Here is a 26359-nt window from a genome sequence, read left to right as displayed (position 1 = left end):
CTTGTAGGGCAATTAATTTTATTCCATACTGAAACTTGCTTGGTGGTGTACGCCAAGAATGCAATCACTGGGCAGTATCTTTGAGACCATTCACCAGGCCTGGACTGAGATAATAATTGAGTCTGGGACTGAAACTCCAGTCGCTTTGCACTCAGACCCGGCTGCTTATATTGGAACCATTTTGTTGACGGAGCTGTCCTTCAGTTTTTATAGTCTTTGACGGACAAAGGGAAACGTGGTGCAATATATTCATGCCTAACAAAAGTAAACAGCTGCCTTCTGAAACTTGCCAGATGAATGGACCACAGTTAAATGACAATGGTAGACGTAAGCTCCCATGTCTAAACTATGCATTAAAGTTTTGAGACTGTATCATTTTAATTTCAATAGGCTCAACAGAAGCCACAGTAAATGTTTACAAAATCAATGTCTCCCCTCCATAAAGCAGAAAAAGACAAATCGTTATCTGTGAATTTGCACAACAGCAAAGACATTATACTAATTTGCAAAGATTTACCTAAAAAAAAAACCTGCAAATGAGGTTGCCAATAATTTTCAGTTCATTCAGACCACCTGTACAGTCTAATGCAATACAATACAATGAGACCATGGTGGTTTTGTATAGCTGTATTATATTGAAAGATGTTTCACATTTCACATTCCCATTAACACATCCATGAAGGAGACAGACTATTATATTCATTTCCTTGTGTGAACATATCTCACTTTTCCCTATATGAGAGTTGATAACTTTATAACTGTCATTACTTATGACACTTTCCTCAATTTATCTGCACACTGTTTATCCTTAAGTGGGTGTGTGAGGCAGACATCCTACCATGAGTTTAAAGCAGGCAACTAAATGTACAGATCAGAATGAAGCTACCCTGTTTTTTTTTCTTCTCTTTGAATTATCGGTTTAATTTTGACTTTTACCTCCCCCTAACTAGGGCTCAGCTGTTGTTCTTGCAACTATTAACGTCTAGACCTGGCCTGCCTTTCACGGCACTATTGGCCATGCATTCAATGATGTTTGACATGGTGTAAGAAAATAATATGATTTCCTTTACCTCACATTTCTACTCTGCAAGTTGTTGGGTTTGTTGTAATATATGCTTACAGACAGACAACGGAACCACTCTCATGTCCTCATCTACCCCAACACTTCCTGTCCTCTGATCACAGATACAACGGACCTAAACATGATCAGAAGACAAAATGCACTCACTTTATTTACATGTTACTGGTTACTAAATGGGTCGTTTGCTCTGTGGACTTACTCCCACAGATCTTTTTTTTAAAGTATCTTAAAATGCTACTACATTCCTTTCAGAGTATGTTTAACTCCTTTGTTAAGGGGTCATTATTTGTGTTTTGTTAATTAAAAACTGTTGTTTTAATTTGGCCACTAATGATGAATAAAATATTTAAAAACAACAACAATTATATTAGAATCAATCTGAAAATGGCAATTTGCAGCACAAATCCTCAGTGGTTAAACTGTTATTTGTTACCTACTTAATGAGACTGTGGATTATCAGCAGCTTATATCTCTGTTTCCCTCATACTTTTCATCACTTTTGTAATTGGAAACATTTTCTAAGCTTTGCTTGTCGATGTGAGGTCCTTATTTACGAAAAAAAAATGCACTAATCACTATTACACGCACAGTTCAAACTTAAAATCCAAGTAAAAAAAGGTTAATTTTACTTTATTTAAAATGGGCATAAACTGAACAGAATGAGCCTGACGTCACCTGAGTGACAGTTGGCACAAGCAGTAGAAATGTGATATTACAAATATCTTGCGCTGAACTGTTTTGCTTCAAGCCACAGAAACCATGACTGGCAAAGTTAATGCTGTATGGATATGATGTAGAGACCTGATTGTATGCTGTGGTAACTTGTTTGTTATTCTTTATTCAGTATTTTAAGGTATATTCGATTGTGTTCATTCTGATAATTGTGTTATAGTGTAGACAGCTGCAGTCAGTAAAAAGAGGGTGGATTCGAACCGTGGCAGTAATTTCTCACTTTCTGCTTTTATTCTGTGTCACTTTTATCGTTCTTGTGGCAATGCACAAAAAAGTCAGTCAGTCTGATACATTTCAGATTTGCAAAAAAATCTATATTGCATATAATTAACTGATGTTATTGTTGCAAGTAAAACAATGATTGCTTTAACAGACTCCTCTCAATTTTGAGTAAACACCGGCTGGTACCATCGCCATTTTTCAGGCTTTTCCGCTTGGAATGCAACACAGCTTGACAGCTCAGTAAAAACCTCTGAGCCCTTTGATCATGATATGCTCATTTCTGCATCGCTCCAATCCAAAAGGGAGTCCCGCTTTAGTTACAACTCCTGTAAGATAAAGCTAAAAAGGGTGTTTAAACAACTTCATGGGGTATTTCTCAGTCTCCAGTTTGGTAAGGAACAGAGGGGAATCAAGTGGACTGAGTAAGTTCCCATCATGAGCAAGAGAGCAGGATACTGATACATGAGGGGCAGAGAAGGTTTAAAGTTTTGATATCTAAAACTTTCAGAAGCAGATTTGTGTTCAGAAATGACGCTCGGTTAAACATGTCCAAAAATCAGACCTTTAATTCCACGTTAATCCTCTTTTCTGCAGCCCTGTCCATGGCTGACACGGTTGCCCCGTTGAAAAGCCTGCTACGGGTTTGGATCGCTGGCTTTGAAGTCCGATGTTTCTATTGGGTCTGAGAGTAGTTATCGCATGGCAGCTTTCCCTCAACACTTCATGGGATTAAAGACTCTGTTTTATTTGTTACAGTATGTTTCTTCTATTTCCCATTGGAGAGATACAATATTTTCAGCCAACAGCCAAGTTACAGCATGGTACTACTAAATATTGTTTGTTTCTTTTAATCAGTTCTTGATCCAATCTGAACTGTTCCTACTTTTTTTTCTTATACTTATGTCCCCTAAAATGTCTGACCTTTACTATACTGACTTGATCTTGATGTTCTGATCCTCTACTGAAGGGAGAGATGTCTGTGCACTTTGCTAAATTCTGAAATTCTAATGTACCCCGGGCAAGTTAGATCTGGTACATCACAAATTTGAAAGCCGATCAAACTGTTAAAGAAACCTGCAACCTCCTGCACAGAGCAGACTTGTTAGTAAAGAGAGCAAAAAAACACTGTAACATTGTAGCAGATATTACTTTATGTGTCACAACCACTAACGCTGTGTTTGCCACATCATTATTCATCAGAAACATACAGGTGTACCAGACTGTGGCTCATGCTAAAGAACAGAATTAATATGATCTATGTCTTTGGTCAATATCCCTATATATATTTCTGCAGCTGAAAGTTGTATATAGAAAATGGCATAGTCCAAATTAATTGCAATGGTCCAGTCACAGGACAAGAGGGAAGGAGCTATGATTAACTTACAAATTAGGTTTGTGTTCAAACAAAAGAAGGGATTACTCAGAGGTTGAGCTTTTGCCCATTGTATTCAAAGCAACACCACCAAGGGTAACTGTTTCAATTTAGAGACAAAGAAGGGAAAAGGGTGTGTGTGTGTGTGTGTGTGTGTGTGTGTGTGAAAGGAAAAGAGTGCCACAGTAAGAGTTTGGTGACGCTTCAAAAATGATGAATGATTTAATTTAATATTTTGTTCTGCTCTTTGAACATTTTATTCTGTGAGTATTTTTGTTACCCCAAAAAAGCAAATTGCAATATAACAATAGCATAAAAAATCAAACAATGCATCTAATTCTTTATGATTTGCTTCACATGGTACTTACTCATATTGCTGTCTCATTTTTGCTCCAAGGTATAGACTGAGAAATGGGGGCGGTGTACCAATATGTTGCTTCACTGCTCAGACCAGGTCAAGAGCTTTCTTATTAGCCTAATTTCCAGTTTTTGCCCCGAGCATCTTAAAACTATGTGCCTTGTCACCTCAAATAACGACCACACTCCCCTACAGTATCATATTGTAGGTTTGTTGTTTGTGTGTTGTGCAGCTATATGTATGTTACAGCCACTTTACCCTCCCATCGCTCTGTATATCGTCTGTTCTCTCTCTCTCTCACTAAAGCATTACAGCACTCAGCTCATCAAACCTCCAGAGGTGCAACAGGGGAAAACCAACCCATCTATCCATACACACACACACACAAACACACACCCTTTGTGGATGCAGAAAGAGGTCTCGCCCTAACGATTTTGCCTAACCTCTCTTTAACAATGCAGCATGACTTGGCACATGCTGGGCTGCTGCTCTCTCTGTGACTGCTAGGATTAGTGTTCTTTCTGTGAACCCTCTGCTGCATATCACCTTTGATTTGTGTGTGCAGCACAGGCCTCTTTTAAGTGGTTTCCTGTATTGTGAACACGCACACAAACACACACACATACACACTTAGATCCCTAGGGACAGCAACAGCTGCCTGCAGTTTCATATCCTGTAAACCCCAGGAAACAGAGAGACAGATAGTGCATGTTGTGTTTTGTCACGCTTTAGATCAAGAGCAAAGAACAAACCCTGCCTTCAAGCCCCTGGAACGAAGCCTGGAAATATAGAGTGCATGTGCAGGTGCTGTAAATACAGGTTGTTTATCCACATTTCTGATTAAATGCTCCAGGAAAAAAAGTTTTGTATAAGAGACAACCTGTGGGGCTGAAAAAGTAGAATAAAGAAGCTTTTATGAACTGGAATTGATAAGCATAATCACTGCAGAGCCAGAATCCTTAAAATTCATACGATACCCAACCCTTATAACATAGCACCTGCTTAAAATGTTGTGTGTCTTCTCCTTCAGACATCCGTGGTTTGCAAACCTTTATGGACCAGGCGTCTCGGATGGGTCTGGATGTTTCCTTGCAGAGGGTGGACCGCAACGTCAGCCGAGTCTTTACTGACCTCTTCAACACAATGCGCACTGAGGAGCTCAACCGGTACCGGGACACTCTGCGTCGGGCCGTGCTGCTCATGAGCCCTCGAGGTGCACAGGTGTTCATCCACCAGGTAGGCTGAGACTTTCCTTCATTGTGGGATCACAACACAAGCAGAGAGGCATTGAAAAAGCCAGACAAAAAACATTTATTCACTGAAGTTGATGACCCATGACTGCATTTGAATGGCAGCCCTAATCTGACAGCTGATCAAACATTTTATTGCTTAGACTGTTGTGAATGAAAAACACAACACAATAATTGAGCAATAGGAGATAAATTGCAGTTTTCATTGGAAGTCTGTCACTAAGAATACACTAGTGTTCCGTCCCTTGTAAAATCTGATGAAACAAGATGTAACTGCCCATCTTAACCGTGTTGAGTTCTGACCCAAAGCAGATGGCAGAGATCCGACTATGTGTATTGCCTTCTATATTCGGTTGGCCAAAAGAAAAACGCATTTCAGGTGCCAATATTCTGCATCAAATGTTTCAAATATATCTCTGGACAGCAAAAGCAGTATTTCTACAGTGAAACATCCATTCAGCCTTCATTGCACTGCCAGTAAAGGACATATAACTCCAGGCAAAGTTCAAGCAAAGTCAAAGTCAACTGTGTGTAGCCACAGATGATTTGCATCTTTCTTAACTCATACTACTCTAACATTAAAGCTGACTTCACTTCTATTTGTTCCTTCCACATCATATTTGTAAATTATAGCAGTTGGAATCCGGGGAACATGTAGGAGTAAATGAAACCAACTCAAACATCAGCTCACATCCTCGCCTCTTTTATCTCACCTCGCTAAGTTCAAAGCTCATTTGTTTAATCAGCTGCGCTCTCCTCAAAATGGTTCATGGGAGATGACCTGCTGTGTCCATGGCTGACCCATATTCCAGTAAACCAGATTAATTAGATGTTCTGATAACAAAGAATATGTTTCTTTGTCTTCTCACTGAGGGCTGCCAGAAGTGGAAGGTTTTCCTTTAATCATCCGCAGGGGTTTTACTCATAATAACCAATCGGTCAAACCATGTTGAATAATTTTTCACTGTAGTGCTTTGGCAAGATTGAAGAACAGACTTGCATGGCATTGGCAGTGTTGGAGACAGAGAAAAATATGGCAACTTTAAAGCAAGCTGAGTGGCTTGTTCTGCCCTACAAACACGTCACAGTCTGACACTTAATCTTCTGCCCATCTGGCAAGGACGGTGAAACACTGATAAAATGCTGAAGATTTTCCAATTCAAATTTGGACCTCAGATACAGGGCAGTAGATAAGGGCTTGTTAAAATATGGTTCTAGATAAGATTACATCCCTTAATTAACAGGAAGATCTTGACTGTATTTACCATTTTTACCACAACCCATTTTGAATGACATTTTGCTTTGACAGGAAGGGAGTTTGGATATGTACAGGAGATACAAAAACATGATTATGTATTGTAGTAGGCAATGCAGAAAAATTGGGTATCTTATGACATGAAACATTTGGCTACTCAAAGTTTTAATGCCAATTTAGGGAGCACTGAGAGCCAAGAAGGTTCAGGACATATGTTGCCAGCCAGTTACCAGTTTTACCAAGCAATCCTGCAACTCTCCACCAGTGAATGGCTTACTTTGCTTGGTAAATCCATGAGATACCACATAACTTGCCTGTTATACACCTACACCTGTAGTGCAGACTATCTGGTGGGCAGATATGGCTCATTGAAACTGTTCAACCATACGTTTGCACTCTTCATCTATGAACTTATTTGAACATATTTATGATTGGTCTAATAATGGCATATAACATTAAATTCCTTGAGCATCAAATTCACCTATTTGCAGATACAGCAGATCACTTTATCCGTCCCGTAAGGTTTTAAGGAAGTTACAGTAGATACACTTTCCTAAAAAATCCTTGTCTCCTAAACCAAACTGTGTTTTTTCCATGCTGGCTCTTCCATCTCACTTCCACATGAAACTGTTGTGTGTAGCAAAATTGCTAACTTTAGCTTACAGCCCTATTCACATGACACTTGCGAGGTGAAACTAGCTCTACATGCTGTCATTTACAACCTGACAGACACTTATATAAGTTATTTAGAGTGAAACCAGTGATGATTAACATACACATTCAGGGCCCGTCATTGGCCCACAGCCTACCCACTAAGCAGCTATAAGTAGCATGTAACATTTGAGCCCAAACTGTGCACATTCCTCCTTTTTCTATATTGCTGATTTTTCTTGTTCCCACTGAGACTTTGAGACATACTGTGTTATTGACATGGTGTTGTATCTTGGTGGGGAACCTTTTTTCACACTTTTTTTAATGTCACTTTCCATGAAAAAAAAAACTATCTTAAGCTCTGAGTTATGATATTCCACTATAAGTATCCCTGATCCTTAGTGAAGATGAGTTAGTGCTGGAGTAGAGATGGAAGGAGTTAAAAAAAAGTCATGATCATGTAATGAAGTGCTTTAAAAGGGATATAACACATTCTACATTTTGTCTTTTTATTACATTCAAAGATCACTGGGGGATTGAAGAGAATCCCTTTGAGACAGTGCTGAGCTGTATTTACTGCAATCCTGTCCAGAACTGATTTTTTGTCTAGAAATCCTTAAAGAACACTCAACCTACATCTACAGTATACATGTAACGATACATGTTTCTATGGCTCAGAAAGTTTTTATGCTCAGTGGACTTCAGTGTCTCTGCATATCTCATATCTTCTGCACTGAGGCTTATAATAATTTCTATCTATATCAAATAGAGTAGAAAAGTCTAAATTAACAGGAAATGAGAAACCTGACTTGTTCTCCAATTAGCCTCTCGTAAATGCTTCACTGTTAATCTTAAAGTGACGCTCTTATAGACAAACAAATCAGTGCTCAGGTTGTGGATACACCAAGGCTTTCAACTTTCATTAATGACATACTGCTTTGATCTTTTCCTGTACTCCAATGAATCCTGCTTTAGTGCTCACAAACACACAAACTGTTGACTTTTCTTTATTTTTTAATCCCGCCAATCATATTCTTTATCATGCCTTGTACAATTAACACGAGGCATCTTGGGGACTAAGAAAGAAGCACAGCTTCACGTTCAGCACAGCTTTCAAATCCTCCTATGAATATGCTAATACATTAGTAGTGGTGGAGATTTGTTAATTCATCAAAGCTTCATTAATACCTTGGAAACTGTTGTCACAGAGCGTATCCACTCCCCACCAGAGATACTGGGGGAGAAAATGTAAATATGCTAATATCTGAATGGAGAATGATGATGATGATGATGATGCCTTGGAGGGTTAAGTGCTCATGAAGTGTTTCAGCACGAGAGAAGAAAAGTAAAGTTGCCATGGTTACTAGAAGTCGTCAGAATGTAGGATCAAAAATTCATCACAGATGGAAAATCTGGGTTTTTTTTCATGGTGGTAATGTAAATGTTTGGTAATGTGGTTAATTTGTAGAATTAATTGTATTAATGGTAATGTTGATTTGCACAAAGCGTGTAAAAAATGCATTAAGGCAGTATTAAATATTGTTAGTGAAACTATGGTAGGTTGAACAGCTGTAGCAGGGTAGCGGTGCTGTTTACCACAGAGACCTGCTCCGTTTCCGCCTATTCTCTGAATTTGTCATCTGTGTTTCAGAGTTCTTACAGCTCATACAACTTTTTTCTTACTCTCATCTGCTCTGCTTTGCTAAATACTACATATTATACCTACTTACATGCATGGATTAGTAAATTGGCACACAAGTAGACAGAATACAACTACAAAGAGACAGAGGGAGAAAGATGCAAACTGACTACAAGGAGACTCAAATCAACCACAAAGAACTGCATAATGACAACAAAGACCCAAAACAACAACAAAGACATAAAATGACCAGAAAGACACAAAACAATACAACAAGAGATGCAAAATTGACTCAAAGAAACGAAAAAAAACAACAAAAAAATGCAAAATGACTACAAAGAGATGAATAATGACAGAAAAGAAATGCAAAACAATTACAGAGAGAAACAAAATGACCACAAGAAGCTTCATAAGATAACATTTAAAAAAACGATAGACATAAAATGACCACAAAGAGACACAAACAATAAAACAGGAGATGTAAAACAACTATAAAAAGATGCAAAATGACCACAAAAGAGATGCATATTGACTATAAGGAGACCTTAAATCAACTCTAAAGAGAGTCAAAACAACAAAGGGATACAAATAACTAAAAAGAGATGCAAAACGACTACGAAGAGATACACAATGTCTACAAAGAAATACACAATGATAAGATGAAACACCTCTATGAAATGCCAACATAGACACAGAATGACTACAAATGACACAACCGTATCATTTTCACACCGAATATCTTGCTGCTATGTAGGGGGGTAGAACGCATTCTCCAGGGGCCCATTTTCTTAATATCTGTCCATAGCTTCTTATTCCTCTACAAGGTCAAGCGAGGTCCAGGGTGAAATGCCTCAATATGCTTCGGGCAGATGAAAGAGAGCCACCCGACAGTTCATCAAAGGATTAATATAGCCAGATGTTATTCATACATTCAAATATTCTTTAATTTCTAGTTGACCTGACTAACACTGAAGGACATATGTGCATTAGCAAAAGTCATCCTCAGTCACATATTCTATTCTGTTCTGATAAGGCTCCAATTCTCTGAGATACATATTCTGTCACAAGTCAGTTGTCACTTCTCCAGTCTACTCTGGGGCCACAGTCATTTCTTGTACTTTGAGAAAGATGTATGTCATTGACAGCGTCTGTGGCTTCATGCTGGAATTCTGGGCTCTTGTTTTCTCCCATCCAGACAGTTGCCATCTCGTCTCTCGTTCACTTTGGCCATGAGAGGATGTAGCGTCTTCTGTCAGCTTCAGTGCCGCCTCGTTCCTGACACCCAACTACTCTCTGCTCCCCTCATGATAGGGGAACTTCTCTCGAGTCACGCAAGCCTTTTAGAGGGCCATAAAGTAGAATTTTAAGCTTTCATCTGTCCTATTTCTACGTCCTTGAGTTGTATTAGTGAGCATTTGCTAAATCACTTGCGTGAAACGATGCACATTTAGGTACAAAAACTTGACACATTTTATGAGTTACCAAAGTCACTCTCCAATTAATTGTCAACAGTGCAGCTCAAAGCTATATATCTTGACGACACCCAAATTAGATTTTTGGCTCTGTGGGTTCTTGCTTTGGGAAATAGTCAGTCATTTTCACCAACATTGATTAAAATGCTTTAAGCAATTGAAATACCTGTACTGAATGTGAATTGTGAACATAGATAGTATGCCTTAATAGTAAGACCAATACATGTAATATTAGATTAAACATTTAGAGTCTATTATTGTCAGGGAGAACGCAGACAAGCTTGTCCAGGTTTATATGGGTTCACTCTCATCGGCCTGTGGGTTTTGGTATGTATCAGCTTTTATAATGTAACACAAGTTTAATGTTTCCTTATTTGCGTACCCTACTGCAATTCTTCTCCCTGTGCTTGTGGAGGTAGTCGCCTCCTAAATGTGTTGGTGTGAGTGGAAGCAGAAAGGGTGGTGTCAGTTGGCATGCCAGCTCTGCAGGGCAGTTGATGGATGGAGCACAGAGGCTGGGTGAGGTCTGCCTCCTGTGTGGCGGCTGCACCAAGCTACAAGAGTGACAAGCACTGCTGCCTGCTGCCAGGGAACATGAGAGGGGAAAAGAGATGCTGCACAGGGTGGCAGGGGGGTAAAGAGAGGGAGACAAGAAGAGAGAGAGAGAGCACAAAATAGAGGGATACAAAGGCAAGGAGAGAAAATAAAGGACAGGAGGAAATGGATGTAGGGAGGAAAGGTCAAAGATGAGAAATAGATGGGGAGCTCTTCCAACATAAAGCACTTTTGTGTGAAACAGTAATGGGTGAAGTCTAATGGAAGAGATGGCAGTGAAGAGAGACAAAAGAGATGAGTGCTGAGAAACTGCAACTGAGTATGGTACAGTAGCTGACAGACACTACCTATTTAAGAAGGGGGGATTTTAAAACCAGTGGGAAAAGATGGCTTTTGTGCAAAGAGATAATTAAGGTATGGATTTAGACAGCTGTAAGCCTTTTAATCTGTACCCTGTGAAAGTTTGAATGCAACCCAGTTTTCACACGTGAAAAAAGATGAAAACTTGTTTACAAGTTCATTGTACATTTCTCTCACTGTGACAGTATAAATGAATTCAGCTGCAAGGAAGTGCAGTTGAAAATACTGACATAGCACAGACAAAGCTCATAATTATCATAATGTTATTTTGGTAATGCCACTGAGGTTTTCCGATTAACACTCTTATTTTCTCTTACAAGGAGTTTATGTATTCAGTTTGGTTTGCTTGTTTGTCTGTCGGCAGGAATACATAAATACAACTGGCCCAACCTGCCGTGAAACTTGGTGGAAGGGTGTAGCATAGGCCAAGGAAGAATCCATTAAATTTTGGAGCAAATCTGAATCATGCTGCAGAAACAGCTATCAACTTGTTGTTTCAACGCTCTGAGCAATAATCTTTTTTTGTGTCCATGTTGTTTGCCAAAAAAATACATTTTGAAAACTCACCAGCAATGTTTCTTTCCAGAACTATTTTCTCCCTTTTTATAATTATAATTCCCAGTATAACTGGCACTATAACATTATTTTAACCATGCTTTTCTGCTTTTTTAAATAACAATCAATTTAAACAACACTTTTAAGAACATTGCAGAATGCTTATCTTTAAGATACATTGTACAGGAATGAAAAATTGTAAAAACTGGTGACTCATGAATACAGTATATTCACTGTATAATACACTTCCTTTCCTGAGAGTAAATTATTTTTCAACTTTGTCATGAAGTCTCAGACTAAAAAGCACATATCCTGATTGTGTCACAGTGTGATAAGAATTTTTCTGTAAATTGAAGTTTTCATCCTAAATAAAAGTGTTGTTTAAAGCAGACAGGCAGCAACAGAAACGGCAAAGGATTCAAGACATACAGCAGATGACCTTCACCCGATCGACTAGTAGTAGTGAATTAGAAGTGATGTCTTTTAAGTTGTAGCTTGAGCTTATGAGAATTTTGCGTCTTACGTCTTATTCAACATCCAAGTATTTATTTCAAATGAAGGAAGGCTAAATAAATTCCATCTCTAAGCCCACATACCAGAACCGTTTATGTGTACTCTTTTAAAGTCAGCTATGCAGCAGAACGCTGGCATGAAACCTACTTTAGTTTTCTTGTTCTGGCTTGATGATACATATGATTTTTTTTTAGTTAATTGGTCATTCCATCTATCTGCTATTTCCAGTGAATTTACTGGTGGTGTTAATAGTTACTTTGTAGATTAAACATCAGTTTATAAAATATGACGCAGTGCTATACTGCCCTACAAAGTCTAACTGCAGTAACTACGCAAAGGGCAAAACTGAGAAAAACTGCTGTAAAGTTTTTTTAACGTTTTTTACCTGGCCAGCCAATCAGGTTATACGTAGGCACTTATATGACACTTATTTCTACATGGATTAAGTAATTTTTATGCTTAAAGATCATGATGATTTATTTGACCTTTGACCCCAAAAGTGTAGTTACTGCACTCTGGTTTAGCTGTGAAAGGTTCTTTTAGTAATGCATAAACAGAGTGCAGTAGCTATAATTTTATTGTCTTGTTTCAGCTTATATATGTTGTTTTCAGTGAATAAACATTTTCAAATTGATTTTTTAAAGATTTTTTTTTGGCATTTTTGTTGCTTTATTGATAGTGAGAGATAGAAAGGGGGTGATAGAGGGGAAGACATGCGGCCAAGGGAGCTCAGGCCGGATTCGAACCCGGCTCCGCCGCAGCACATGGCATACATGGTTAGCGCTCTACCGGTGTGAGCCACCGGGACGCCCCTTTCAAATTGATTTTGTTATAAACTGTATTCAAAGATTTGCATATTTTAGACTTAATATTATAAAGTAAATTTTATCTCACTTTTTTACTTAATCACGATTTAGATAATAGATACTAGAGACTAGATAATAATTTTCCTATCAAATAAACTTATAATTTTTATTATTACTGTCTTCACTATTCAACATAATGAAGAAATACAAGGCTACTCTGTATCACAGTCAAAGTGAACTTACTGCAGTCTGCTTTGGTTTTATGTTTAAATTTGTATCCAAATCGGACGGTAGTAAGTGCAATTACTGCTTCAGATTTGAGTTGGATTTCGTAGTTACTGCAACTTTTATATCATTATTTCTCTAAAATGAAGCAAAATTGAAATCTAAACCTTTGTCACAAGATAAAACAGACATCAAGGAGTTCATTTTTAATTATAACTTGATTTCAACCAAAAATGTAGTTACTGCAGTTAGGCTTTGTAGGGCAGTATAGATTAAGCTATATAACAAGTGTAAATGTGCAGCACCAACTGTATTTTTATGGCATCACTAATAATCTTCCAACAATACACAATATATAATAATATAACTCTGAAAGACAGCATTCAGTCAATGCTTCAGCAAATAATTTTGCTGTCAATAGCTTTATACTTTTACTTTATTAAGATCTCAAATGTAAGACTTTAACCTGTGACACACATTTACACAGCAGTATTGCTACTTTTACCTTGATAAACGCTATGAGTATTTCTTTCACCACTGCTTCTTTTTACCTCTGTCTTGAATGACAACGAAAGCACAGAATGGGTTTCATATCATATGTGTGTACCTATTTGACAGTGGCAGGCGAGGTTGAGGTGTTGGAAACAGATTCACTTGTCAAGACTCGAGACCATGAATCGCTGATTAAAAATGGACCCTTGCGACACTTGAGTGTGAGACGTAATAAACACATTTGCCCTTGCTTGGAATTGTGTTTTGATGCCAAGGACTCTTCCGTCTTATTGTCACAAACGCTTGTGGACGGTGATTTAAAAGCGGTCTGAGTTGACATGCTATTATGGGGTGCTTTGGAGAAAGACAGCGATGATGGCTTTTCTTGCTTAGGGAATTTAGTGCCGTCGACAGGACAGCTTGTGGAGGCACAGCACAGACACGCACACACTTAGACACACAGACATACAAGTCACAAACACACACACTTCACACGCATCTTTCTAACATGAAAGCAGTAGATGCCTCTTGACAGTAAGCTCTCACTTTGTTACATTTCTGTGTCCTTCACAATTGTTTTGTCAAAGTCAGAGTTTCAGGGGTTGGAAATGCTTTGGGTAAAAAAGTATTTTAAGATTGCATCCACTTTAATGTTGAGGTGAAAGGGTGCAGATGTCAATTTTTAAATGTTCCAATAATAGACTGCAGACTGTCAAAAAGGTGGTGGGATATAAGGAAAAATCCTCCGTCTCTATCTGCCATGTTTTCAATTCAAATTTTCTTATTATCTGCAGCACCTTAAGTTGCTGTCAAAGTGTGGAAAATGTCTAAAACCATTTTCAAACCTCCAGCACCTTTCAGCAGCAAGAACTAATATCCTCTGTGTCTAGACTGTCTTCATTTCCTGTGCCCAGTACTTTTGCTTACTTTCTCCAACTTCCAAATGCCCCGTTTTTATTTCTCCACTTTTTGACAGCATTTCTTATATTTTTGTATGAAGCACATGTTACTAAGATATGATATTTAAAAAAATGATTCTTGTAGCTTTGCTGATTTTATCAGGTCTAGTTTTTTCTCACAACTATTTATGCATGCAGCTCAGTTGTGTCTTGGCACCTGGACTTCCCCTCTCAGACGGAATAAAGCTGGCCATGACCTGGAAGTGTTTATCCCAGCATGACTCATTAACCTGACACAGAGAGCATGGTGTTGGTGCAGGGGAGCGTTGTACTGGCACAAACAACATCCTTTGCATTCATGTGCACACACAGAAGGATGCCCAAACACGTGCACACCTTCGCTGCGTCACCGCTCATTCCTTCCACAGATCCATCACTGCCAGTTCTGGCTACACCCCCTCCGTTAGTGCTAATGAGTTAGGCCAGGTATAATTACAAAGTACCAAAAGTACTTCTCAGCCTGATTTTTTTTTTTATGCCAAAGAAAAACACACTTGAGCCACCCAAAAGATTTACTCAGACTGGGACAGAATGCAAATGAAGGCTACAGTGTTTCATTGGTTGAATGGAATAATTTTGAACGGGAAGCTGGCAGAGTTTATGAGGCTGACAAGCAAAGCAAGTACTCAGCAGAGTGGGTGCAGGTATAGTTTTGAATAAAGGACACATTATGAGGGACCAAACAGTATCAAGATTATATCTTTACTGTATAAACAGAAAACAGGTGCGGCTGTGAGAATTTAATCATGTTTACTGATTGCATTAGTCTTTAGACGAAAATCCAGTTGAGTTGATGTGAGATCTCCCCATTTATTTTTTAAAAACAACCCATTTAGATTTAAGACTGTCTTAAAGGAAGAAATAAGAAAAAACGTTAATTTTGAAATTGGCCGTAGTGCCCCTTTAGTAAATAGTTTATATTTAGCCATACAATACAACTGCAACAGATTGCACTTTAAGTTGGCCCAGATCAACTAAAATACATGAATCTATATCAAAAACACATGCACATGTAGTACCCACATATTGAAGTGATGTGTAAACATCAGCTGGTCCACCAGTATATGGCGGGGCCCTGCTTACTGGGATGGAGTCATCAGAGCGCTGTAACCTCAGTGATCATCTGTTGAAGGCCAGAGGTGAAGAGTTGTGTGGAGTTTATCTCACTTACCGTCCGCTGGCGTTGCTCCCTCCTGGCTTAACGCTCCCACCTCTGGACCCCTGTCCTCTCCGTCTGACCCTCACTGCTGCTCCTCTATTCCATTTTCCTCCCAATAACAGCGTGACAAATTGAGCCTGCCAGAAAACGATCTATCATTGTCCTACATCTCATCCTCCCCTGCCCTCTGTTCCTTCCGTTCCCTCCTCTTCTCTCTCTCTTTGTCTCTTTCGCCTTCCGTCCCTGTTACAGGACATTCCTCCTTTTCCTCTTTGTGTTTTTCCCGTCTTAATGGTTTCATGTTTTTTCTCTACATGGGTACTTTATCTTTCTGCCCTTGCTTTTTTCCCCTTATAAACTCATCTCCTTGTTGTCTCCTCTCTTATTGTGCTGTATACTTTTCTCTATGTCTCCATTTCTCTTCCCTTGTTCATTTATCCTCGCCCTCTCTGCAAACTGGTTTTCTTCTGTAATATTCTCTTTGTTTGTTCTGTCATCTCTCTGGTTGCACTACAGACAGATACATTATGGTATAGATTCATACACTCTTCAGCTGTCTTTTTTTCCCCTGCAGTAATTTGTAACATGAAAAAAATCACTATAATGTATAAGGACAAAAAAATAATAGGACCAGATATTGGTGTATGTGTTTGTTGTGTCATTTTGTAGAACCTTTAACAAATAATTTCCAGCAGCATCCCTGGCGGCAAAACAATTTAGTTGCTGTGACTAAATTCAGCAACTCTGTGTGATTTTTCTCCATAAAAAGCCAGGTATTATTACCATGGAGCATAAAAAAAACTGTAGTATGCACAGAGAAAACATTAATTGCTTTGTGCGATGAATAAATGCTACAATTTGACAGGTAAATATTACACGGCTCCGTCTCTGTTCATGATCAATTGATGGTACCTACTGAGCTGATGAGAAACTCACCAACCTTCTGTGCCCAGAGTTTTAAAAAATAATGTTTTCTAATGCTTATAATATGTTACCTCTAATAGGAGGGCACTCTGTAACACCGTAGTTTACTCCAACAAAGTCTAAATAAAACCACCTCTTCAGGTACATGTTTCATGGAAGGGCGGAATAATCAAGAGATATGGTTGTATTTCCAAACTCTGGTATTAAAATTGGAACCGGGGCAGTTGGCAAGCTCTTTACTTGATGGATTGTTATTACTTGCGCAAGTATGAATCATCTGATGAAGTTAAAGAGCTTTTCATAAATAATTTGCCTTTTCATAAGTAATGCTGAAGAATTAAGACTGCGGTGTGTTTGAGATGATGGCTTATACCTGCACATTAATCAATGACAGGTGACTTTTTAAGATTTGGGAAAGGGCCTTCAAAGGGTAAATAACTTGAACATAGTTTTACTGATGAGGATAATGGCGGTGGTTAGAATGATTATCATGATAATGATGAGGAAAGTGATGAGAACAACAATATTGGCACCACTGGCCCACTGTTGATAACCTTCCAGCCTTTACAATCACTATAACCTTGTCCTTTACGCTCCTGCTCAGTAAGAAAAGGAAATGTTTAATACAGCCGGGTATATAGAACAAAAACCCTTCTCGGTTTATGTATTTCAGTGGCGGCACCTTAAACAAAGTCCTGTCTTGACAGAGGGTGATAAACTTTGATTGATGTTTGCGATTATGAGTCATGCTTAGCATTATTGAAACAGTAAACCTCTTGGGCAATTTTTATTTCTTCAGGAGGGAAAACAGTTAATCTCATAAAAGGCACCCGCTGAAGTCTATCTCATTTATCTGGTGACCTCTAGAGTTGTACATAAGTGTCAAAAGTCCTTTAATAGCAGAGTTGCTTTCTCAAAGCCTGTTGTTCTCTTTGTTTCAGTAAATCAGCAAACCTTAGGATCAGAGCACAAAGGACCAGCTGGTTAGAACGTGTTAAGTGCACACTATATATTAAGTTTATTGTTTTGGGCATCTACAGGCATTTCTAAGTTTTCTTGTTAAATTGGAATAGTGGAAAACAGTTACTTTGTCTGTATATGTTAATAGCTTTATCACTCTGTATATTTGTCTCCCTGCAGCATAATACGAGATGCAATTATACCAGTACCCTACAATATTGTCGGAAAGTTCTGTCTCTGTGAAATTGTTGCTGTGGGCTCAGGATTATTGCCCAATTCCCAAGTGGCAGACTCAAAATACAGTAAGAGTTATAAGGGTAATTGCAGAGCCAACCACTTGGAAAACAAGTACTGTATTGGTACCCAGCACACAGCGTATCACTGTCCAAAAGCTCTGGAGAAAATGTTCAATTAAAGCACAGTGCCGGTGGAATGAATATAAATACAAGCTCCAGTTCAGGTGTCCTATTACCCTTCTCTCACCTCTTCTCCTCGCTGGCTTTTCCCTGTCCTTACCTTGCTCTTACACAAATATGTATGAGTGAGTGTTCAACATGTGCCCATGCATATTCATATGTTGCTTTGATGTCTCCTTTGCCGGTCTGTGTTAACACCCACATTCAAAATATATAACCATATACTGTATCTCATTTATGCATTACTACTGTATATAAAGACATGCAGTTGGCATAATTCAGTATAATCTGTGAGCAGTTTAGAAAATAAACATTTTCCCAAAATATACCAGCAGCATAAATTATATTATGTAGGTATTTTCCAGTATCTTTATCGCGTGTCAGTCCCTTTGTGTCTTCTTCGAATGACCATAACAGCTTGATATTTCGTCTTTTTCTGATTGTTTGTTTGCCTCAAGTGTGTTAGTAAATTCACAAGTAAACAAGAAACCACTCCTATTTGTTCACAAAGAACAACATTCAGTGTGACACATGATTAAATTGATGATTACATTCTAGTTGCTGACAAAAATTAGAGATGGATCAATAGATTCCCACATATCCATAATCATGGTCATTATGGGTTTAGTCACAATCATTCAATGAGGCCATTATTTGCACAACAGGTCATTAACACCTCAGTGCATAAACATGCTGTTCTGAGAAGAGTTGTTCCCACAAGTCTGTGGGAGTTTTATCTGCCTCTGAGTGCTTCTGCAATTGCATTAGAGGATTTACTTTGCATTGCGAACGTTGAATAAAATCCTTAACTGATTTTGATGTAAAAACCCAAAGAGCACTCTAGAGAGAATCACTGTAAATGCTAATGTGTAAATGAGCACAGGGGACATATTTTGAACTCAGATTCCACGCTCTGCCAAGAATGTTGCTTGATGTTATTGTGCCAGCACTTAGCCATGATCTCATATTTAATTCAAGCATCATTGGCTTAGAGCTGAAATGTATCAATATTGTCATGGCAGCAAGCCTTGTGACAAATTTGGGCCATGTTAGAGATGCATTCCTTAAATCTGTGAATGCATGTTTTTTTTGGTTTTTCATTTAGATATCTTCCCTTAGAAGTTCTTTAAACAAGCATCCCTACAGCTTTTCCCGAAGCCTCCTTAGTACTTTTATCTATTCCTATGTTGCACATCTCTTAATTTTTTTTGCACACATGTATACACACACACACACACACACACACACACACACACACACACACACACACACACACACACACACGCATGCACGCATAAGCATAGAGGCACACACATTGAAATGACACAATAGGGTATCTGGGCTGCTACATTCAACCATGGGCATTGTGAGTGTGTCTGTGATTTCACCACAAGCAGACAAAGAAGCTAAAGAGTTACAAGGTCTCCCAGACTTGCCGGAAAATAGACATTTGCTGTCTCATTACAGTAATAATCAGGACAACCCCTGCAGAGCGCAAAATGTAATCATAGTTACAACAGAGAGTTGGTGAAAAGTAGTTATTATTCAAAACTACACAGGCTGGGTGGCATTTAAGAACTGCAGCATGAAAGTAAAGGTTTAACTGCCCTTTTTACTTTCCAGCAGAGTTGCCATATCTGCTGCATTCAGCTGAAAAATTCAATGCATTAGATTATAGAGATTTTGAAAGGTGTGAATTCAGTCTGCCCTTCTTTGTTTGTCTTTCTTTCCCTTCTTTTTCATTTTAGTCTTTTGTCTCCTCTTTTTCTCTTGGTGGTGCAATTATTGAGCTAATGAGTAAACTTGAATCTAACTGACCAATGTGTTACTTAGACTGCTTCCCAAACACGGGGTCATTAAAGCAGCTAGAAATAGACAATGGGGTTTCATCTAGGTTCATGCCCAGATGAAAAGGCTTTTCAAGTGATTCTTTTGTATATCTTCTCCAGATGACCTGTATTTTATAATTAACAATATCCACAGTCTCTTTCTGTAAAATTGTGCAGATTATTTTTTATCCCCTTTCATTTAATTTAAAGCCTACACTGACTCAAACACCCACCTAATCTTAAAACAATATAAACTGTCTTCTGTTGTTCTTATGTAAGGCAGATCTGAACACTTTAGATAAGGTATGAAAAGAGGATATAATGGTTTCCTTTGTTGTATGCATTATGTCTAATTATTTCCACCCAACTAAAATGGATTCAGATTTCAAAGCCTTTGGAGATAACTGTCATAACGTTTCATTAAAACATCTTTACAAGCAGCACTTGAGACTTTTGCATTGCAGTTGATCACTCGAGGTTTACATAATATTCTTTTCAGATTGCTCGATAAGCAGTTGTACATGAACAGTGTAAATGCTCTCTGAAGTGCACGTTGACAAAGAAAATGCCTAATGAATAAAGACTGCATTTAGGGAATGGAGTGGAGCATCATCTGAGTGTTAAACAGAATGCGACGCAAACATTGAAAGATGCTGCAGATACATATTAATCACAATTTATAGCATGTTCCCCAAGCTTAGAGAGAGAGTCAGTGAAGCATGCCACTAAGCCTGATAAGAGACGCCTTGGGGGGGAAGGGTTATAGTAGTGCTGTGTGGCTTCAGGGTGTGTGGCAGGGGGGATAGATGGATGAAGAGGAGGTAGTCTACTGTCCAAGATGCCCTGTAGAATCTCCTCCAGACCCTCCTTTCAAGCAGGCCTTTTCAGCCCTCTATTCAAAAAGCAGTAATTGCATCATTTTTCAAGCCCCTTGCCTCTGTCTGACTGCGAGGCTGGCCCCATTAATCAAACTAATGGAGAAGTAAGTGATTTCAAAATATAGGCTTTGATCATGCACCCTCTATCCTCTCCCACAACTCCGCCTTCTTCTGAGCTTTGGGAAGCCCTCTCCTCACACCCATATCCCATATCCTTCTCTTCTCGTAGCCCTCCTTGTACACTTCACTTTACACTGTATGGAAAGCTGCTGTCTGATTGAAAAATGGATTTTCATATTATACCTTTTTAATGTATGTAAGAGCTTTGCTTTTACACATTCTGACAGTGCAGTGGCTCTCTGACATTAAGAGTTTGTTTCCATTGTATAGCACCAAACTGCATGTATGAGGTTGTAGAAAATGGTCACTCTGAAATCATTGTGGCCTATTAACGGGTAGAGTGTCCCAAAGAATCACATTTCAGACACACATGTATTGATCTTGATGAGAAAGATTAAATTAACGTGTTCCTCAGGTGTATTGAAAAGCTTGTGCCAGCTATAAAGCAGCAGAACCATTACTCGAGGCCACTACCAGAGCACGCTGGCAAATTAGATTCCTTCCAAGCAAGGCATAAACCACTTCTCAGAGAAACATCTTTGTGTCTTTGATACAACCACAGTCATCTTTGGGGAATACAAAAAAGCATTCACAAATGCTTTATTTACAGCACATTTGACCAATTTATTGTCTATACCAATGCAGCTTATTCAGACTTTGCTCTAATTGCCCCAGAGTGTTGTTTACAGGGAAGTATTGTCTATAAAGTTTCTATAAAAATGCTCATTGTCTCAAACATACATACCACTATGCATGCTCTCCTCAGCCTATTGATGTAAACACAATGCTGATTAAGCAAACATTACCAAAAACATTTCATAAAACAAATTACATATCTGTTAACAATATCTCTCAACATTGTTCGGAGATGTAGTTGGCAAAGAGCCCTCACCATCGCCTTCTCTCCTTTTCTCTTGCAGCCTCTCTGGCTGTCAGTGCCGTTTGGAATTAGCAAAACTTAAACTTTCACACTCCCACTCTCCATAACACCTCTTCTTTCCCATGGTGTTCTTAGAAGACATGTCTCACCATGTGCTGAAGTAATTAGGATGAGATTCACGTTCATCTTTGGCCCACCTAACCTCCCACAGTGTTACCTCTCCTGCTCCCTCTTTTCTTATTTCTTTCTTATTTGCCTGCCCACTTATCTTGCTTACTTGTGACCAATCAGGAAGACTTTGGTGCAGAGACCCAGCCTACCTACCCTGACCTGTAATAGTCACAGGCACAATAAAGTCTTTGATTGTTGGAAGATGAAAACGGCATACGGACCTAGCGAACACATTGCAGGAGCTGTATTTAGTTATTATTTTTTAGGAGAAAACCAGGCATTAACACAAGGTACCTGATGTACTTGTTTGTGACTTGTTATGGCCTGTGCCCCTGTACAGTCATCTTTTCTTTTCAGCCTGTGTTCTCATTCCTTTCACTTCAAAATATCCCTGTTTACTTCCCTGAAGATCAGAGGCAGTGGGAGCTTGCAATTTTATATTGGATAGAAAGACTGTCACAAGCCAAAATTTGAAGCAACTTTTATTCAATGCACATGGCTATTTTTTAAGTTTATTTACTCAGAGGAGGTTTCAGCATGAATGGGCTTTTCAGGAGCTCCCTGCATCTTATTCATACACATCTACTGCGCAACAGAGAGCTTCCAAGCACACCTGCAGTCTCATAACTCCTGCACACTATTGTAAGTGCCTCACTTACCTCAAGAATGGTTATCGAGGGAAGATGGAGTCTTAACATCTAGAACACATTGGCACAGTGGACAGCCACACCTGTTACTTTCCATGCACAGGTGGCAGTGTGGTGCATATCTGCACAGGTGGACACCACCTGTCTTATTTTCAAGTGTTAATTTTGAAGAAAAGCACCATTTTTCTCTTTCCCTGACTTGGCACATCACAGCCTCCTTTTCTCTTGGCAGGAGATAGCATGTCTTCTTCTCTGGTCTTATCTGTTACAGTAGACGAGTAGAAACTCAATGTTAAGAAAGAATAAAGAATAAATGTGTGCATTTGACAGACAGTGGACATTATAATATTAAAAACTAAACTGGTCTTCACAGGAACCCTGTGAAATAATGCACAAGAGGCAACACACGTTTAACATATATATAATTATGTTTAATACGTTGTGTGGTTCTTTAAATGTGCAACAGGTTTCAAATGATGCACACTGTGCAGATTTACCCCTCTGCTTCAGGGAATTTGAAACAAAATAGGGCTAACAAACTCAGTCATCTATAAAATATATAAAGGTCTGAAAATAGATCAAGTATGTTCAAGTATGTTCAAAAACATTAGTATTGCAATGATTACATCGAAATACAAGCACATACAGACTTATATAACACACTTGTACATACCATATACCTTATATGTCTACATTTATGCATGAAAACATACAAACTGTACATATAATATATACATACTGCACCATCTTCTCTTATTGGATACGTTTCAATCAGACCACTACAGCGATACAAAAATATCTACACTCGGCTGAGTTAAACACCATTTTTTCAGTTTCTATCTAAGGCTGTTTCTATCATAGATATGTCTTGCAGAGGAATAATAACATGGTTATATCAAGAATGGTGTTTAGAGAACAGATCTCTAATCATCTAATCTAATCTCTAATCATGAAAGTGAAAGAACGATATATCATGCTCTTTAGCTATGCAAACTTTAATTAAACCATAGACTATATATAAATAATCAATGTAGTGACCGTGACGCCACCCATTAGTTTGTGGACTGCCCATTGGAAGCATCGAGTTTAGCGTTACACTCGTCGCCATCTTGCGTCGCCATCTTGTTTCCGATACGGGGAGCAGACCATATTTGGACTGTGGAGGAGCGAGAGGGATCTGGTCACTGACTACACACTTCTCTACGCCTCAACCTGACTGAGAGAAGTCGCTGCTAATCCATGTTAGCGTTAACTGGAGCATTAACTGGGATATTAGTTTTGGCTAGCTACCTGTCAATCAAAGGTAGCCATGCCCCAAATTATACGATTCTTTATCTTCTATTTCTTCTAAATGGGGCCATTATTTGGACTATTAACATCAAATTGTCTTTTCTCAGTTTTCTCAGTTTGCACTGAAATGAATGGACAGATTTTATTTTTGCAGCCAAAACTTAGCGCCCCCTACTGGAATTTCCGGTAGAATGCAGGCTTAAGGCACTTCCTGGTTTGCCTCTCTGCATAGACCGGAGGTTGCTGCCTGAATTAAACATGATTAAATACTAAAATGAGCTAAAAACTGTAAGCCTATAGTTTGGATGTAACAATGCGTGATGTACAATTTAAATAATTAAATGGTTATAGCTGTGTTCCTGAGTTGAAGGTTCAATTCTGGCCTCTAAAGAGAGAGTGCATGCAAATGTGATATGACAGTAATACCCTTTTTGCTACAACAGAAACTAGTGACAATAAATATTGATTCTCGTAGAAATATTAATAATCCATGCTCTTACTACTGTGTACATCTTAAATATTTGCACACCAGTTGGACCCTTTAAAAGCTGCTTTTCAAGAAGCATTTCATTTGTTTGTACTTTTACAGAAATTGCATTATTTTTGTCCACATATGCTCCCTTTCCTCACGGCAGGTCGCTGCAATTAAGTAGACAGACCACCAAGCATAAGAAAGTTTGAGTTAGACAATTAAAAAGGTAGGCCGTAGGTTCTCGCCTGAAACTGTTCCTCTCATCACATCACGACTGAGCTGTTATATCTTAATACCATGTTTTTCAGGTTTCACACCTCACCATTGTTTTCACTCTCCTGCACTGACAGCCGCCTGTGAGTAGTTTCTTTAAGGCAGTTTTTGAGAGTGTGATCATGTTCCCTCGAGCAGAGATTACTGCAGTGTGTTTGCAGTCGTCTGAGGATGTGTGTGTGGGTGTTCTTACCTGATGGGCCGTGCCTCCTATAGACAATGCTTGAAAAAAGTTCATGTAGAGCCGGTGAGGCTTCAAGAGCCATGGGTGTCAATTAAGGACACTGACATGGGTGTGTAGTAAAGACACTGCATTGTAGTGATTTAAAATGTCTTTACTTGGAGAGCTCTATAAAATTTACTGCATTGCTCCGCTTGGACCTGGGTGTATCCGTCTTAGAGTGTCATGTATTCAAAGCAGTGTATTTTTAGCTGTGCAAAAAGGAGCAATTAGATCTGAGCTTTCCACTATGCCAGCTTTTATGTAGAACAAAACAGCTTCTATTTACTCCAGACCCTCTGCACTGAAATGTTTCAAGAAGTTTGAATAAACGAGTGGAGACATTTCTGTTTGTGCCGTTTGTAAGAAGCTACCTATCCTGCCCTGAATGCAACATTGACTAAAGGGACAGTTTAATTATTTATATGTTTCCAAATAAAAATCACTTACCACTCTCTTAAGATGTTTTTTTTTAAGGTGTGAAGTTCAGTGTGAAAGGAAAGTTCTGTGATCCATTATTCGAAGCTAATGGCCTTGGAATGGTACAAAGTGCTTTTATGGAAAACAGTTATTGTATTTCACTCACCTTAAATCACTCGACTAATGTTAGGTAATGGTAGAATGCATTATTCAGTTGCATTTAAACAGCATTCTTTTGCGTATCTATTGTCTTTGCTTGGTTCCAGTCTCATGAATTACTGGCTTTAATGTTTATAGGATAAAGCTTGTCAACTTAATTTTGAGTGTTGCAACTCAAAGGTATTGCCCATGTGTCCTTGTCCCAGGTTATCTGCCCGGTCGTCCCTGACACCAACAGTGTCTCACTCTTCAGCTTTGATCATTCTTGACTAATAACACCCAGGAGCACCAGAGAGCAGCTTCAGGCCTGTGGAAATGTTTTGAAAAATTAAACAAAAAAAAGGTCAGGAATGATCTCAGTCAAGTTTCCAAAAAAAAAATACAATCCTTGTGCAGTGCACAATTGATGTTGTCCTCTCCTTTTACACTCACTCAATATAATTGTTAATATATAACGCTACATTTGTCTTGTGTAAATAAGTGTCTTACAGTGTGTTGTTTTTACACCACATTGACTATATATCTGCTTGTCCTTGTGCTGTAACTGTAGTCACAGTTGAACAAAATAACTTTTGGTGAGGTAATCAGTTTCTTCTCTGTTAATTATCCTGGTTTATTACATTCATCAGCTGTGCAATAAAAATTCAATTGCAAATATCATCAAAGATCCACAACATAAATTTCCCCCAGGTGCAGGGGTTTAGTTTATGCTCAGTGCTTCCCCAAGGGCACCCTGCTCAAATGCAAAGTGATTCGTCTTCTGCTAAGATGTATTGTTCAAGAAGTGTTCTTTGGTGTCTTGTTAAAATGCTAAATAAGTTTGAAACATTCTTAAAATGTGTCTTTGTTTAAGCTTGATCACAATGTCACACTGAGTTGTTTGTTAAAAATATCTAATGATTCTTGTCTGGATTGACAAATGGTGTAACCCGGCTAAAACTATCCAATTATAAATAAGTTGAATATTCTGGAAATGAATTGGTTGTCAGGGCTTCAGATTACTGTCTGCAAAAGACTGCAACTGTGGAGTAAACACTAATTAGG

At 38.6% G+C, this 26359-nt stretch overlaps 1 protein-coding gene across 2 annotated transcripts in view; it reads left to right on the top strand.

Moving 5' to 3' along the window:
* Positions 1-26359, top strand: part of grid1a (glutamate receptor, ionotropic, delta 1a) — a 229543-nt gene that overhangs the window by 147934 nt on the left and 55250 nt on the right. For both annotated transcript variants that reach the window (XM_059358982.1, XM_059358981.1), the window contains exon 4: positions 4796-5001. In XM_059358982.1, coding sequence (XP_059214965.1) covers positions 4796-5001 — 206 coding nt within the window. The remainder of the gene's footprint in view (positions 1-4795; positions 5002-26359) is intronic.

Source organism: Centropristis striata, chromosome 20 (assembly GCF_030273125.1).
Source record: "Centropristis striata isolate RG_2023a ecotype Rhode Island chromosome 20, C.striata_1.0, whole genome shotgun sequence".
Lineage (NCBI taxonomy): Eukaryota > Metazoa > Chordata > Actinopteri > Perciformes > Serranidae > Centropristis > Centropristis striata.
Note: the sequence above shows the minus strand (reverse complement) of the source record. Positions and strands in the feature narration are given on the sequence as shown.